This window comes from Somniosus microcephalus, unplaced genomic scaffold (genome assembly GCF_052327205.1).
Source record: "Somniosus microcephalus isolate GS21.2 unplaced genomic scaffold, FLI_Smic_1.0 unresolved_chr6, whole genome shotgun sequence".
Lineage (NCBI taxonomy): Eukaryota > Metazoa > Chordata > Chondrichthyes > Squaliformes > Somniosidae > Somniosus > Somniosus microcephalus.
The window spans coordinates 31216508-31232177 of NW_028225184.1; the positions used below are offsets into that span (position 1 = coordinate 31216508).

The 15670-nt window shown below is 42.0% G+C and overlaps 1 protein-coding gene across 1 annotated transcript in view; it reads left to right on the forward strand.

The window, feature by feature from the left end:
• The first annotated feature begins 111 nt into the window (after nucleotides 1–111).
• Nucleotides 112–15670, forward strand: part of LOC147087167 (Fc receptor-like protein 5) — a 37984-nt gene continuing 22425 nt past the window's right edge. The window contains exons 1-2 of the mRNA XM_085978075.1: nucleotides 112–848; nucleotides 2625–2918. Coding sequence (XP_085834201.1) covers nucleotides 539–848; nucleotides 2625–2918 — 604 coding nt within the window. The 5' untranslated portion in view covers nucleotides 112–538. The remainder of the gene's footprint in view (nucleotides 849–2624; nucleotides 2919–15670) is intronic.

Sequence of the window (15670 nt, forward strand, 5' to 3'; positions counted from 1 at the left end):
TTTGAAATGTGTGACCGTCACAGCCTCGCTGAGATTGGTTTCTAATGCCCTTCCCTTGGTGGAGGATTCATAATTGCATTGGTTCCAGTCACGGTGCGGGTACAATGGTGACTTTCGCTCTCTCAGATCGCATCATCACCTGGGCTAAATTAGCAGCACTGGGCTTTTCAAAGCAAACTTCTTTGTTCTGCTCGTATCCCAGAGTAAAATGTTCAGCCTTAAACCAGACTTTTGACAGCAAACTCGAGCTGATTTAGGTTCTTTGGCACCGCCGTTTGATTTCCTACATTACAACAGCGAATACACTGCAAAAGTAATAAATTGTCTGCAAAGTGATTTTGGACGTCCCGCGTTCATGAAAGGTGCTACAGAAATGCAAGTCTTTCTTTGTTTCCTTGTAATCAAATCCCGAACTCACCTTTTGTGGAATCTCTGTAAGCAATGTGAAACTGCACTTTAACACTGCACAATCAACATTGAGTTCCCAACCTGGCACTGCACATGAAAGTCCGCAGACCCAATTCTAAAGGCTATTTCTATGTATTTTACCACAGATCCGCTAACAGCGCCAGTGATATCTGTTGACCAACCGACTGGGCTTTATGTAGTAGGAGCGCCAGTCACCATTACCTGCACTGTGACTGGAGATTATCGCTATAAAACCATTTACTTTTACAAATATAATCAACGGCTGTACTCCGATCAAATTGTCACAAAGGACAATATTGGAACATTCCCGGTTACCAATAAAGACCAAGGAGGGCGGTACCAGTGCCGATATGATATCTTCGTTCATGGAAGGTGGTTAGAATCTCACCTCAGCGAGTCTGTGACGGTCACTGTAACAGGTGAGTGACAGGGAGCAGAGGTTTTTAGTAGGTTTTTTTCAAGCTCCTGAAATTCTTTATACAATCATGCTTTAATCATTGGAACAATATGAATGGTTTAATATTAGGAGAGAAGAAGATAAACTAATGGGATTTGATCTTATTGCTCAACTGTAGACAGGATTTGTCCACCCGTTTTATGCCTCGCCTGATTATGATTTCCATTTATTTATTTGTGTAAAATCGAATCGTGACCACTTGTTTCAAGGAACCACCTAAGAAAAATTATCCTCTACATGTTCGAACTATCAAAGTTTAATGGCACAATGACAGCACGGCGCCAGGGATTTACGTCCACTGAATGTAACGTCACCTCAGAAACCTCTCCAGACTGACTGGCGTTGAAACATTACAGGTTACGCTGTCAGGGAACAGAATCTGCGTGCCGAGACTTGCAAAATGGTCCTGTATTTTAATCTAATTACATTGTGAGGTTCCAGATCAGTCTCTGCATTGCATTTCGGCAGCAACTCACAAACAGGTGACCTTCTCCACCCAGGAGGACCAGGGCAGCATGCACATGGGGAAACCATCACCAACAAATTCACAAACAAAAACATCAATTGCAAATTTCCCTCCATATAAACACTACGGCTGCTAGAGCAGATCTGAGGTGAGAAATTCTGCGGCGAATAACTCACCTCCTGACTCCGAAAAGGCATTTCACCATCTGCATGCACAAGTCCGGAATGTGATGGAATACTCTCCACTTGCCTGGATGAGTGTAGCTCGAACTCAGGAACCTTGACACCAACCAGGACAAAGCAGCCTGCTGGATTGGCACGCCAGCCACCACCTTAAACATTTACTCCAACCACCACCAGCGCAATGTGGCTGCAATGCATACCATCTACAAGATGCACTGCAGCAACTCATGAAGACTTCTTGAGCAGCACCTCCCACACCCACGACCTCTCCCTCCTAGAACGACAGGGGTAGCAGGCGCATGGGTGCACCAACACCTCAAAATCAACTCCACATCACACACGATCCTGCTGTTCCTTCATCGTCGCTAGATCCGAATCTTAGTGCTCACTATTTTGTTTTACACTTTGACCTCACCGGACTTGCTGCGATTCAATTAGAAGGCCACCCGTCACATTCTGAATGGGAAGCTAGGGATGGACAGTAGTTGCTGGATATGCCAGCGACTATTGCAGTGGTAACGATAACAATAATATCGGGCCCACCAAAACAATTCAGTTATTTGAAATGTGTGACGGTCTCAGCCTCACTGAGGTTGGCGGAGGTTTCATACTTGAACTGGTAGCACTCGCAGTGTGAGTATAATGGAGCCTTTAAATCTTTCTGATGGCATCTTCATCTGGGCTAAATTAGATGCACTGGGCATTTAAAAGCAACCTTTTACGTGTTCCGCTTGTATCCCAGAGTAAAATCTCTGGCTTAAAACCGGGCTTTGTACAGAGAACTGGAGCTTATTTAGGTTATTTTGCTCCGCCATTCAATATCCTACGTTACAACAGTGGCTACAGTTCAAAAGTACTAAATTGGCTGTAACTTGCTTTGGGACGTCACAAGGTCATGAAAGGCACTATAGAAATGCAAGTCTTTCCTTCTGTGTAATCAAATTCCGAACTCCCCTTTTGTGGAATCTCTGTATCTGATATGAAAGTGCGCTTCAACACCACACATTCATCAGTGAGTTCCCAACCTTGCACTGCACATGTAAATCCGCAGATCCATTTCACATTGTACTTTCTATTTATTTTACCACAGGTCCACTAACAATACCACTGATATCGCTTGATCAACCGACTGGGGCATATGTAGTAGGAGAGACGGTCACCATTACCTGCAACGTGACTGGAGATAGTCGTGATAATAACTTCTACTTTTACAAAGATGATCAATATCTGCAATCCGAACAATTTGTCACAAAGAACGACATTGGAACAATCCCGGTTACCAGTACAGACCAAGCAGGGCGGTACCAGTGCCAATATCGGACCTCCGTCAATGGAAGGCAGTTAGACTCCCTACGAAGCGCGTACGTGACGGTTATTGTAGCAGGTGAGTGACAGGGAGCAGAGATTTTTCATATGTTTTATCATCACTCGTGGTATGTTTATTAATTTCTGCTTTAATCACTGTAACAGAATTAATGGTTTAATATTAGGAGAGAGGAATATAACAGAATTGGTTTTACGAATAGAAGAACTTAAGAAATAGGAGCAGGAGTAGGCCATTTGGACCTTCAAGTCTGCTCCGCCATTCAATAAGACCATTGCTAATGTTCTACATCATCTGTACTTTCCTGCAATATCCCCATATCCCTTGATTCATTAAATATTCAAAAACATATCTACCTGTCTTGAATATACTAAACGACTGAGCCTTCACAACCCTCTGGGGTAGTGATTTACAAAGATTCTTGACCCTCACAGAGGAGAAATTTCTCCTCATCTCATTCCTAAATGGCCGACCCCTTAATCTGAGACTGCGCACCTTGGAGGTAGCCTCACATTTCTCCACATTATGTTCAAATTGCCATGTTCTTGCCCAATTACATAGCCTGTCTGTATCCCCTTGAAGCCTCATTGCATCCTGCTCACAACTTATGTTCCAACCCAGCTATGTATCATCAGAAAACATAGATATAATAAATTCGGTCCCCTCATCAAAATCATTGATATAGATTGTGAATAGCTGAGGCCCAAGCACTGATCTTGCGGTATCCCACCAGTTACAGCCTGCCAACCTGCAAATGACCCGTTTATTCCTACTCTCTGTTTTCTGTCCGTTAACTGATCCTCTATACATGCTAGTATATTACCACCAATCGAATGAGCATTAATTTTGTTTAATAACCTATTGTGTGGCAACTTATAGAATGCCTTCTGCAAATCCAAAAACACCATATCCACTGGTTCCCCCTTATCTATTCTGCTAGTTACAACCTCAAAAACCTCCAACAAATTTGGCAAACACGTTTACCATTTCATAAATCCATGTTGACTCTGCCAATCCTATTATTATTTTCGAAGTGCCCTTTTACTAAGCCCTTAATAATAGATTCTAACTTTTTCTCGAATACTGATGTCAGGTCAACTGGTCTGTAGTTCACCTTTTTCTCTCGCCCTCCTTTCTTAAATAGGAGGGTTACGTTTTGTTTTTATTGCTCAAATCTTGACAGGATCCCTGTAACACTGACCCTGCATTCAGACCCTATGAATCTATTAGCGGCAAGGGGCGTTACTGGAGATAATGGGATGAAAATCGTCACGGGCGGAAGCGCAAAACGAGCGAAAGGAAATCAGCCTCCCGTTTCACACCCCATAAATTCAGATTCCATTGTAGGCAATGGGAACGAAAGTCCGGTGATGTGTAAAACGGGCTGATGATGGGCTATCGCTTGTTTTAGGCTACTGTACAGGACTAATGATTACCTCATTGTGTCAGAATTTTGTTAATTCAACCCGGCCAAAGAATCATGACAGCGCAGCCCGTGGCCAAACTTGGAGAGTAACTGTAACCACATTCTCCAGGCGGGAAAGAGGCGGAGAGTGATCGGCCTCCCGTTTTGTTCTCCGCCCAATTATAACCTGTATTGACTTGAATGGATTGTAATATCGTGCTAGTTTACAATTGCCCCTGTGACTGAGTACTGAGGGAATGCTGTGTGATGGAGCTGAGAGACCCGATAATTAGCGATGTGAAGACAAGCCATTCTGACAGGGGAACTGCAGGCTGGCTATTATAATTACACAATCAAAGTCCATGATTTCAAATTTTACTCCCTAAATCTCTGGGCCTACCACAGCGAAATGTTTAATGCCAAATGTCATCATCCTGATATGTTTTTATTCCACTGAATGTATGGTCAATTCACGAGACACCGCCAGATTGGCTGGCCATGTCAGATCACAGATTCTCAGTCAGAAAACCGGAACTGCAGAATGAGATTTTCAAAATCATCCTGATATGTGAAATATTTAACTTAAGCACATTCTAGCATTCCATATCACTCAATGGGTTGCATTTTGACGGCACTCCGCACACCCACGACCTCCATCATCAGAAAGGACGATGGCAGCAGCTGCATGGGAACAGCATCATCTCCCAGTTCCACATCCAAGTCAGACACCATCCTGACTGGGAACTGTATCTGGCGTTCCTTCTGTGTCGCTCGCTCAAAGGCCTGAAAGTCCGTACCAAACAGCATTGTGGGAACACAAGTGGATTCAAGAAGTGGGCTGACAATCATCTCAAGGGCAACTGGGGTTGGGCAGTAAATGTCGGCCTTGCCAACGACGCCCACGTCCTAAATTCCAGCAAAAATGAATTCCTTCATATGAAATGCACATCCCCACGTTTCATGGGAGTTGTTCACTCTGGTTAATCAGGTTATGGCTCCACAAAGTTAGTAGAAATGTGAATTTCAATCCAACCCTTCTCTTGGTATCAAAGAGGGACATTGCATCGATGAGCCCACGTTATTGAACTGGATCCCCAGCTGGTTTATTTTATGTCCCACTTCTGTTTGAAACCATCAGTTCCACTTTTATAGAATCTCAACCACTGATACGGACCTTTCAATTTTTCACATCACAATGGTAATTGAGTTACCAACATTTGACGGCACAAGAAAATGCAGCAATCCATTTCTGTTGTTCTTTTCATTTACTTTACCACAGATTCGCTAACAGCAGCAAATATATTAATGCAGAAGAGTGCGAGGTGATACATTTTGGCAAGAAGAATGAGGAGAGGCAATAAATGGTAAAATTCAAAATGAGTGCATGAACATAGACATCTGGGGTTATATGTCGACAGATCGTTGAAGGTGCCAGGGTAGGTAGAGAAAGCGGTTAAAAATCATACAGGATCCTGAACTTCATAAATAGAAGCATAGAGTACAAAAGCAAGGAAGTTATGATGAATCTTTACAAAACACTGGTTCGGCCTCAAAGCGATTATGTCTAATTCTTGGCACCACAGTATAGAAACGATGTGAAGGCAGTAGAGAGGGTGCATAAAAGATTTACGAGAATGATTCAAAGGGTGAATGACATCAGTTACGTGGATTCAGCAGAGAAGTTGGAGTTGTTCAGCTGAGAGCAGTGATGGTTGAGAGGAGATTTGCTTTACATAGGATTACATAGGACTAAGTCGGATATACGACACAGAAACAGACCATTCAGCCCAACCAGTCCATGCCAACGTTAATGCTCCACTCGAGATTCCTCCCGGTTTGCCTCATCAAAATCTATCAGCATAAACCTCTCTTCCCTTTTCCCTCATATGCTAAACTCGCCTCCCCTTAAATTCATCGATACTTTTCCCTTCAACCAATCCCTGTGATAACGAGTTCCACATCCTCACCATTCTCTGGGTAAAGACGTTTCTTATGAATTCGCTAGTGGCATAGTGGTTAGCACTGTTGCCTCACAGCGCCAGGGACCCGGGTTCGAATCCGGCCTCGGGTGACTGTCTGTGTGGAGTTTGCACATTCTCCCCGTGTTTGCGTGGGTTTTCTCCGGGTGCTCCGGTTTCCTCCCACAGTCCAAAGATGTGCGAGTTAGGTTGATTGGCTATGATAAATTGACACTTAGTGTTAGGGGGATTAAATACGTGGGGTTACAGGGATAGGGTGGGATATGTGTTGGTGTAGGGGTTACGGGGATCGGGTGGGATATGTGTCGGTGCAGGCTCGATGGGCCGAAAAGGCCTCTATCTGCACTGTGGGGTTTCTGTGATTTCTTGGTGACTATCTTATATTAATGGCCTCTATTTATGAACTTCCCCACAATTATAAACATTCTCTCTTTATCGAATCTATCAAAACCTTTCATAATTTTAAAGACCTCTTTCAGGTCACCCCTCCATCTCCTCTTTTCAAGAGAAAAGAGACCCAGCCTGTTCATCCTTTCCTGATATGTATACCCTCGCATTTCTGGCATCAGCCTTGGAAATATTCTCTGCACCATCTCCAGTTCCTCTATATTATTTTAAAATATGGCGACCAGAACTGCGCGCAGTTAGTGTGGTCTATCCACGTTTCGATTCAGGTTTAGCAAAACTTCCCTACTTTTCAACTCTAAACCTCTAGAAATAAACCCTAATTCTTGGTTTGCTTGTTGATGGCTTTGCTAACCTGTGTCGCAACTTTTAGTGAATTGTGTAGTTGTACTGCGAGATCACTTTGCTCTTCTACCCAAACTAGACTCGCACCATCCAATTAATATTTGACTTCCCTGTTCTTCCTACCAAAACGTAATACATCACATTTATATGTGTTTATGTTCATTTGCCAATTATATGCCCATTCTGCAAGTTTATTCATGTCAGCCTGTAATTTGTTGTAGTCCTCCTCAGTATTGACTATACCCCAACCAATTTGGTGTCATCCACAAATTTAAAAATTGTGTTTTTGATTTCAAATCTAATACGAAAATATAAATTGTGAACAACAGTTGTCCCAGCACTGATCCTTGTGGAAAACCACTACACAATTCTGCCACTGTGATAAGCTACCCTTTACTCCCACTCAATGCTTTCTGTCTTGAAGCCAGCTAACTATACATTCTGCTACTTGTTCCCTGACTGCACATTATCTGATCTTGTATATCAGTCTATTATGGGTTACCTTATGGATGGCCTTTTAAAAATCTAGGAAAATTAAACCTACTGCATTATCATTGTCGACACTTTCTGTTAACTCTTCAAAAAATTCAATGATGATGGTCAAGCAAGACTTTCCCTTTTGAAATCCATGCTGACTAATCATTTCTATGTCTTTTGTTTCGGGATGTTCTTCTATTTTATCCTTTAGTAAGTGCTCCATTTTTTTCTACTATCGATGTTAAGCTGACTGGTCTATAATTCCCTGGACATGTTCTATGCCCCTTCTTAACTATAGGTATTACATTCACTATCCGCCAAATCTCTGGCACAACACTTTTTTAAACGAATTATTAAATGTTTGTTGTAATACCTCTGCTATCGCTTCGCTAGATTCTACTAAAATGTGTGGACGCAATCCATCCAGATCAGGGGTTTTATTCTCTTTGAGTTTGATTAGTTTAGTTAATAAATCCTTTTTATTTTAAATGCACTTATCTCGTTACTAATCTCATCATCAAATGAGATGCCCACCTGTTCTATCTCCCTGGTAAATACTGAAGCAAAATAATTATTTAATGTTTCTGGCATCTCTCTATCGTTACCTGTGGTATTATCCTATCTACCCGTTAATGGCACTATTCCCATCCCAATTCTCCTACTTATTGAGGTGCCTGTAAAATATTTTACTGTTGTGTTTTAAAGATGGTTCTAGATGAAATGTAAATGCCAATTGCTGAATTAAAGACAGCTGCCATGTGAGGGAAAGAAACCAATTGATACAGGCAGAGGTTATGATCTGAATTTGGTGAAGTCGATGTTGAGTCCAGACGGTTGTAATGTGATTAATCGAAGAGGAGGCAATGTTCCTCGAGCTTACGTTAAGCTTCACTGCAACAGTGTAAGAGGCCGAGGATGGAGATTTCAGAGTGGGAGTGAAGTGGAGAATTATAGTGACAGGTGACCGGGAGCTCAGGTCACCCTCACGGACTGAATGGGGGTGTTCCACAAAGCAGTCACACAATCTGCGTTTTGTATCCCCAATGTGGAGAAGACCACATCGTGAATACGAATACAATATACTAATTTGCAAGACATACAAGTAAATCGTTGTTTCAGCTGGAAGTAGTGTTTGGGGCTCTCGACAGTGGGAAGGGAGGAGGTAAAAGGGCAGTTGTTGCATCTCTTGCCCTTGCACGGGAAGGTGCTGGGCGAAGGGGGAGGGGTGTTGTGGGGGTGGGGGAGCTGTGGACCAGGGTGTCGACGAGGGAGCAGTGCCTTTGGAAAGCACAAAGCAGTGGTGAGAGGAAGATGTGTTTGGTGGATGAGATCACGCTGGTGATTTCGTAAATCCTGGAGGATGATCCATCGAAGGTGCAGGCTGGTGGGATGAAAGTTGAGGACAAGGCGAAACCTACTGTCGTTCTGGGAGGGTTGGGATGGAATGAAAGCAGAAGTGCGGGAACTGGAATGAACACAGCAGTGGGCCATGTCAACCATGGTAGAGGGGAATCCTCGGCTGAGGTAAACGAATTACAAATCAGAAGCACTAGTAGGGAAGGTGGCATCGTCAGAGCAAGTTTGAAGGAGACACCGGGAGAATGGAATAGTGGATGCATTGGTTGTCATCTTCCAAAATTCTATAGGTTATGCAATAGTTCCTGTAGATTGTAGGGTGACAAATGTAATACCACTACTTAAAAAAGGAGGGAAAGTGAAAACCGGAAACTACAGGCTGGTTAGCCTAACATCAGTAGTATGGAAAATGCTAGAGTCAATTATAAAGGATGTGATATCAAGACACTTTATTTTTCCTGCCAAAGTGGATCACCTCGCACTTTCCACATTATACTCCAACTGTCATATGTTTGCACATTCATTTAGCCTCTCTGTATCCCTTTGCAGCTTCGTTTAGACCTCTGCATAACTTGCTTTCTCACCTATTGTTGCATCTTCTGCAAACTTGGCTAAATGACACACGGTCCCTTCGTTCAAGTCATTAATGTAGATTGTAAGTAGTTGAGGCCCCAGAATCGAGTTGTGTGGCACCCCACTAGTTACCGTTTGCCAACTGGAAAATGACCAATTTATCCCGACTCTCTGCTTTTAGTTAGTTAGACAATTATCTTCCATACTAATTTATTACCCGCTACTCTGTGTGCTCTTATCATATGCTGTAACCTTTTATGTAGCACCTAATCGAATTCCTTCTGGAAATCCAAATACACCACATCCACTGGCTCACCCTTATCCACCCAACTTGTTACATCCTGAAAGAACTCCAGCAAATTTGGTAAACATGATTTCCCTTTCATATAAACATGCTGCCTCTGCTTGACTGCATTATGATTTTCCAAATGCTCTACCACTGCTTCCTTAATAAAGGACACCAGCATTTTCCCAGCGACAGATGTAAGGCTAACTGGTTTATAGTTTCTTGCTTTCTGACTCCCCCCTTTCATAAATAGGTGTGTTATATTTGATGTTTTCCAATCCGCTGCGACCTCTCCAGAGTAAAGTGCATTTTGGTAGATTGCAACCAATACATCCACTATCACTGCAGCCACTTATTTAAAGACACCGGAATGCAGCCAATTTGGTCCAGGGGACTTTTCGTCGTTTAGTCCATTATTGTACCAAATACCTTTTCCTTAGTGATAGTAATAGTCTTTAGTTCCCCCCTCCCTGTTGTCCCTTGATTATACATTAGTGGGTTAATGTTAATGTTTTCTACCGTGAAAACACATACTAAATATTTGTTCAGAGTCTCTGCCATTTCCCCGTTCCCCATTATTAATTCCCTATTCTCATCCTCTAAGGGAGCAATATTTACTTTAGCTACTATTTTCCTTATTATGTAGCTGTAGAGGCTCTTACAATCTGACTTAATATTTCTTCCTGGCTTACTCTGGTAATTCATATTCTCTCACTTTATTATTTTTTGAGTAATCCAATGCTGGTTTAAAGATAATCGGAATCCTCTTGCCTCCCACCAATCTTGTTTGCATTTGTTTTCAATTTGATACCATCCTTTACTTCCTTAGTTAGCCACGAATAGTGCTGCTTTCTCTTAAAGTATTTATTTCTCACTGGAGAATATTTTTGTTGAGAGTTATAAAATATTTCCTTAAATATCTGCCACTACATTTCAACTGCCTTTCCATTTAATTTGTTTTTTTCCAATCCACTATAGCCAGCTATGACCTCATGCCATTGACATCACCTTTGTTTAAGAGCAGGACACTGGTTTGAGATACAACTTTCTCACCCTCCAACTGAATTTGAAACTCAATCATGTTATGATCTCTCTTTCCTAGAGGATCCTTTTGTATGAGGTCATTAATTAATGCTATCATATTACACAGTACCAGATACAAGGTAGCCTGCTTGGTTCCATTACTGAAGTCCTAGGGGGAGTGTTTGCTAGTGCTGTTGGGGAGGGTTTAACTAAAATGGCAGGGGGTTGGGAGCCTGTGCAGGGAGACAGAGGAAAGGGAAGCAATGATAGAAGCAAAAGACAGAAAGGAGAAAAGCAAAAGTGCATGGCAGAGAAATCAAGGCTATAAATCAATCCGGACCATAGTAAATAAGAATTCTAAAAGTACTAAGAGTGATGAAAAATCAAGCCTGAAGGCTTTGTCTCTTAATGTGAGGAGCTTTCCTAATAAGGTGGATGAATTAGCTGTGCAAATAGATGTAAAGGGATAAGATATAATTGGGATTACGGAGACATGGCGCCAGTGTGACGATGACTGGGAATTCGACATCCAGGGGTATTCAATATTCAGGAAGGACAGGAAAAAATGAAAATGAGGTGGGGTAGCAGTGCTGGTTAAAGATGAGACTAACACAATAGTAAGGAAGTTTATTAGCTCTGATGATGTGGAATCTGTAGGTGCAGAGCTGAGAAATGCCAAGGGCAGGAAACGATAGTGGGAGTTGACTACAAACCCCCAAAGAGTAATGCGGAGGTTGGCGATGGAATTACACCGGGAATTAGAGATGCGTTCAATAAGGGCACAGCAGTTATTATGGGTGACTTTATTCTAAATGTAGATTGGGCTAACCAAATTAGTAACAATACCGTGGAGGAGGAACTCCTAGAGTTTATACGGGATGGTTTCCTGGAACAATATTCGAGGAACCAACTAGAGATCAGATCATCTTAGACTGGGTATTATTTAATGAGAAAGGATTAATTAGTAATCTTGTTGTGTGAGGCCCCTTGTGGAGGAGCGATCATAATATGATAAAATTCTTCGGTAAAATGGAGAGTGAAGTAGTTGACTCAAAGACAAGGGTACTGAATTAAAAAACAGGAAACTACGATGGTATGAGGCAAGAGTTTGCTAGGATGGATTGGGGAACGTTGCTTAAAGGGTTGACGGTGAATAGGCAATGGCAATTATTTAAAGATCGCATATATGAACTATAGAATTTTTTCAGCTCTGCTTGCATAAAAATAAAACAAAATGAGACTCAACCGTAGCTAACAAGGGAAATTAGGGATTGCATAAGATCCAAGGAGAGGGCATACAATTTGGCCAGAAAAAGCAGCAACCCTGAGGATTCGGAGCCCTTAATATTCAGCAAAGGAAGAGAAAGGGATTAATTAAGAATATGAAAATAGTTCATAAGTGTAAGCTTGTAGAGAACATAAAAACAGACTGTAAAAGCTTCTATAGATTAGTTAAGAGAAAGAGATTGGTGAAGTCAAGCGTCGGGTAACATAGTTCTAATGAGAGGGAGGAATTGAATGAAATCAGTATTTGTTGGGAAAAGGTGTCAGGGAAATTGATGGGATTGAAGGCCGATAAATCCCCAGGGCCTGATAATCTGCATCCAAGAGTACCGAAGGAAGTGGCCCTAGAAATACTAAATACATTGCTGGTCATCTTCCAAAATTCTAAATATTCTGGAACAGTTCCCATGGATTGGAGGATAGCTAATGTAACCCCAAAATTTAAAAAGAGCGGTAGAGAGTAAACGGGGAATTAAGAAACGGTAAGCCTGACAACAGTAGTGAGGAACATTCTAGAGTCCATTATAAAAGTTGTAATAGCAGAGTACTTGGAAAACAGTGACAGGATCGGACAAAGTCAACATGGATTTACAAAAGGTAAATCATGTTCAGTAATCTACTGTAATTTTTTGAGGATGTAACTCGTAAAATAGATAAGGTATAACCAGTGGATGTGGTGTATTTGGACTTTCAGAAGGCTTTCAATAAGGTCCCACGTAAGAGATTAGTGTGTAAAGTTAATGCACATTGGATTGGGGTAAGGTACTGTCTTGGGTAGTGAAGTGGTTGGCAGACAGGAAGCAAAGAGTTGGCATAAATGTGTCTTTTTCCGAGTGGCAGGCAGTGACTAGTGGGGTACAGCAGGGATCGGTGCTAGGACCCCAGCTATTGACAATATATATAAATGATCCAGAGGAGGGAACTAGATATAATATCTCTAAGTTTGCAGATGACACAAAGCTGGGTGGGCGTGTGTGCTGTGAGGAGGATGTAGAACAACATCAGTACGATTTGTATAGGATGGGTGATTGGGCAGATGCATGGCAAATGCAGCATAATGTGAATACATGCGAGATTATCTACGTCCCTGGCAAAAACAGGAAGGCAGATTATTACCTGAAAGGCAATAGATTGGGAAAAGGGGAAGTGCAAAGAGACCTGGGTGTCCATGTGCACCAGTCGCTGAAGGTAAGCATGCAGGTGCAGCAGGCTTTTAAGAAGGCAAATGGTATGTTGGCCTTCTTAGCGAGAGGATTCGAGTACAGGAACAACGATGTCTTGCTGCAGTTGTACATTCCTTGATGAGACCACACCTTGAGTGTTGTGTGCAGTTTTGGTCGCCTTATCTGAGGAACGATGTTCTTGCCATATAGATAGTGCAGCGAAGATTCATCAGACTGATACCTGGGATTGCTGGAATGACGTATGAGGAGAGATTCGGTCGATTTGGCTTACATTCGCTCGAGTTTAGAAGAATGAGTGGGGATCTCATTGAAACTTGTACTATTCTAACAGGACTAGACAGACTAGATGCAGGAAGGATGTTCCCCATGGCGCGGAGTTCAGAAGCAGGGTTCACAGTCTAAGGATAAGGGGTAAACCATTTAGGACTGAGATGAAGAGGAAATTCTTCACCCAGAGAGTGGTGAAACTGTGGAATTCTCTGCCACATAGGGCAGCTGAGGCCAAAATCATTAAATATATTCAAGTAGTAGTTAGATATATTTCTTGAGGCTAAAGGGATCAAGTGATATGGGGAGAAAGCAGGACAGGTACTGCCTTTGGATGATCAGCCATGATCTCATTAAATGGCAGAGTAGGCTGGAGGGGCCGAATGGCCTACACCTGCCCCCATCTTCTATGTTTCTATACTGTTCTAGGAAACCATCCCAGATACACACTATGAACTCCTCCTCAAGGCTACCTTGGCGAATTTGATTTGTCCAATCAATAGACTACCGAATAAGGTCAGAGTATGCGGAGTCAGGAGATAAGTAGCAGAATAGGTTGCTAGCTGGCTTCAAGACAGAAAGCAGAGAGTGGGAGTAAAGGTTAGCTATTCACAGTGGCAGAAGGTGCGTTGTGGTGTTCCACAACGATCAGTGCTGAGATCACTGCTGTTCACAATTTACATTAACGATTTAAACTATTCAATCAAAACACAATTTCTGAATTTGCAGATGATAACAAATTGGGGCAATAGTCAATAATCTGGAGGAGTGCAATCCACTATAGGGGGATGTTAATAAGCTCGAAGAATGAGCAAATAATTGGCAAATTAAGTTCAACATAGATACATACGAGGTAATACCTTTAGGCAGGAAGAATAGGGAGGTCACTTATCACTTGGTAGGTTCGAATCTAGGTGGGGTAGAGGAACAACATTTCCACTGATTTCAAATACATACATTCACTTAAATTTGCGACATAGGTTAGCAAGGCCACTTAGAAACAAATCAAGCACTAGGGTTTATTCTAGAAGGACACAACAGAAAAGTAGGGAAGTTATGCTGAGCCTGCATCGAACCTTTGTTGGACTGCATTTAGAGTACTGCTTGCAGTTCTGGTCGCCATATGTTAAAAAGGATTTAGATTCAAGGGAGAAAGGGCAGATGAGATTTACAAGAATGATACAAAAATGTGATGGTATACATATAGGAAAAGATAAAATTGCTGGGTCTCATTCCTCTTGAAAAAGGAAGGATGAGGAGTGAGCTTATAGGGGTCTTTAATATTATGAAAGGTTTTAATAGATTGGATACGGAGAGAATGTTTCCACTTGTGGGGAGGAGCATAACTGGAGGCCATCACTAGAAGAGTGACACCAAGAAATCCAATAGATAATTGAGAAGAAACTTATTTTCCCAAACAGTTGTGAGAATTTGGAACTCGCTTCCAAAGTGAGTGATTGAACCGAATAGTATAGATGCATTTCAGGGAGGCAGGACATGAAGATGAGGGAGAAGGGAACAGAGTGTTACGCTGACAGATTTAGATTTAGACAGGAGGAGGCTCGAGTGTAGCATAAACGCCGGTATGGACTGATTGGGCCGAAAGGCCTGTTTCTGTGCCGTATATCTGATGAAATCCTATGTAATCCTATCGAGTCATCAACTTCCAAAAGTCTCTCGATTGAAGAATTGAACGATTGGATTGGAAAATAGCAAGACGCAGAGCATTATTTAAGAGGGAACGAGAGATCAACTCGGAAATTATGGGCTCATTAGACTGCTCTCAGTTGTGGGGAATGTACAACAATCTATTATTAGGACAGAGTGACAGAGCATTCGGAAATAAATGAGCTGATCAGAGAGATCCAGCATGAATTTGTAAAGGTTAAGTCACCTCTGTCGAAGCTAGTTCATCGTTTTGAGGAGATACCTAAAGTGGTAGGTAAAGGACTGTCTATGGATGTTATTTAAATGGAATCTCAGAAGGCATTCGACTAGCTTGTGCATGGAATTGGAGGAAACTTGTAGACTTCAAGGACAGGAAATTTACTATATTGCTGGAGACAGATAGTAGGAATAATGGCTCTGTAATCACACTGGCAGGATGTGATTAGTGGTGTCCACCTGGGATCTGAACTGAATCTCAGATTTTCAGTAAATTTAACAATGACTTGAAAGAAGGAATAGGGAGTCGTATATTTAAGTGTGCTGGTGAAATTAATTTAACT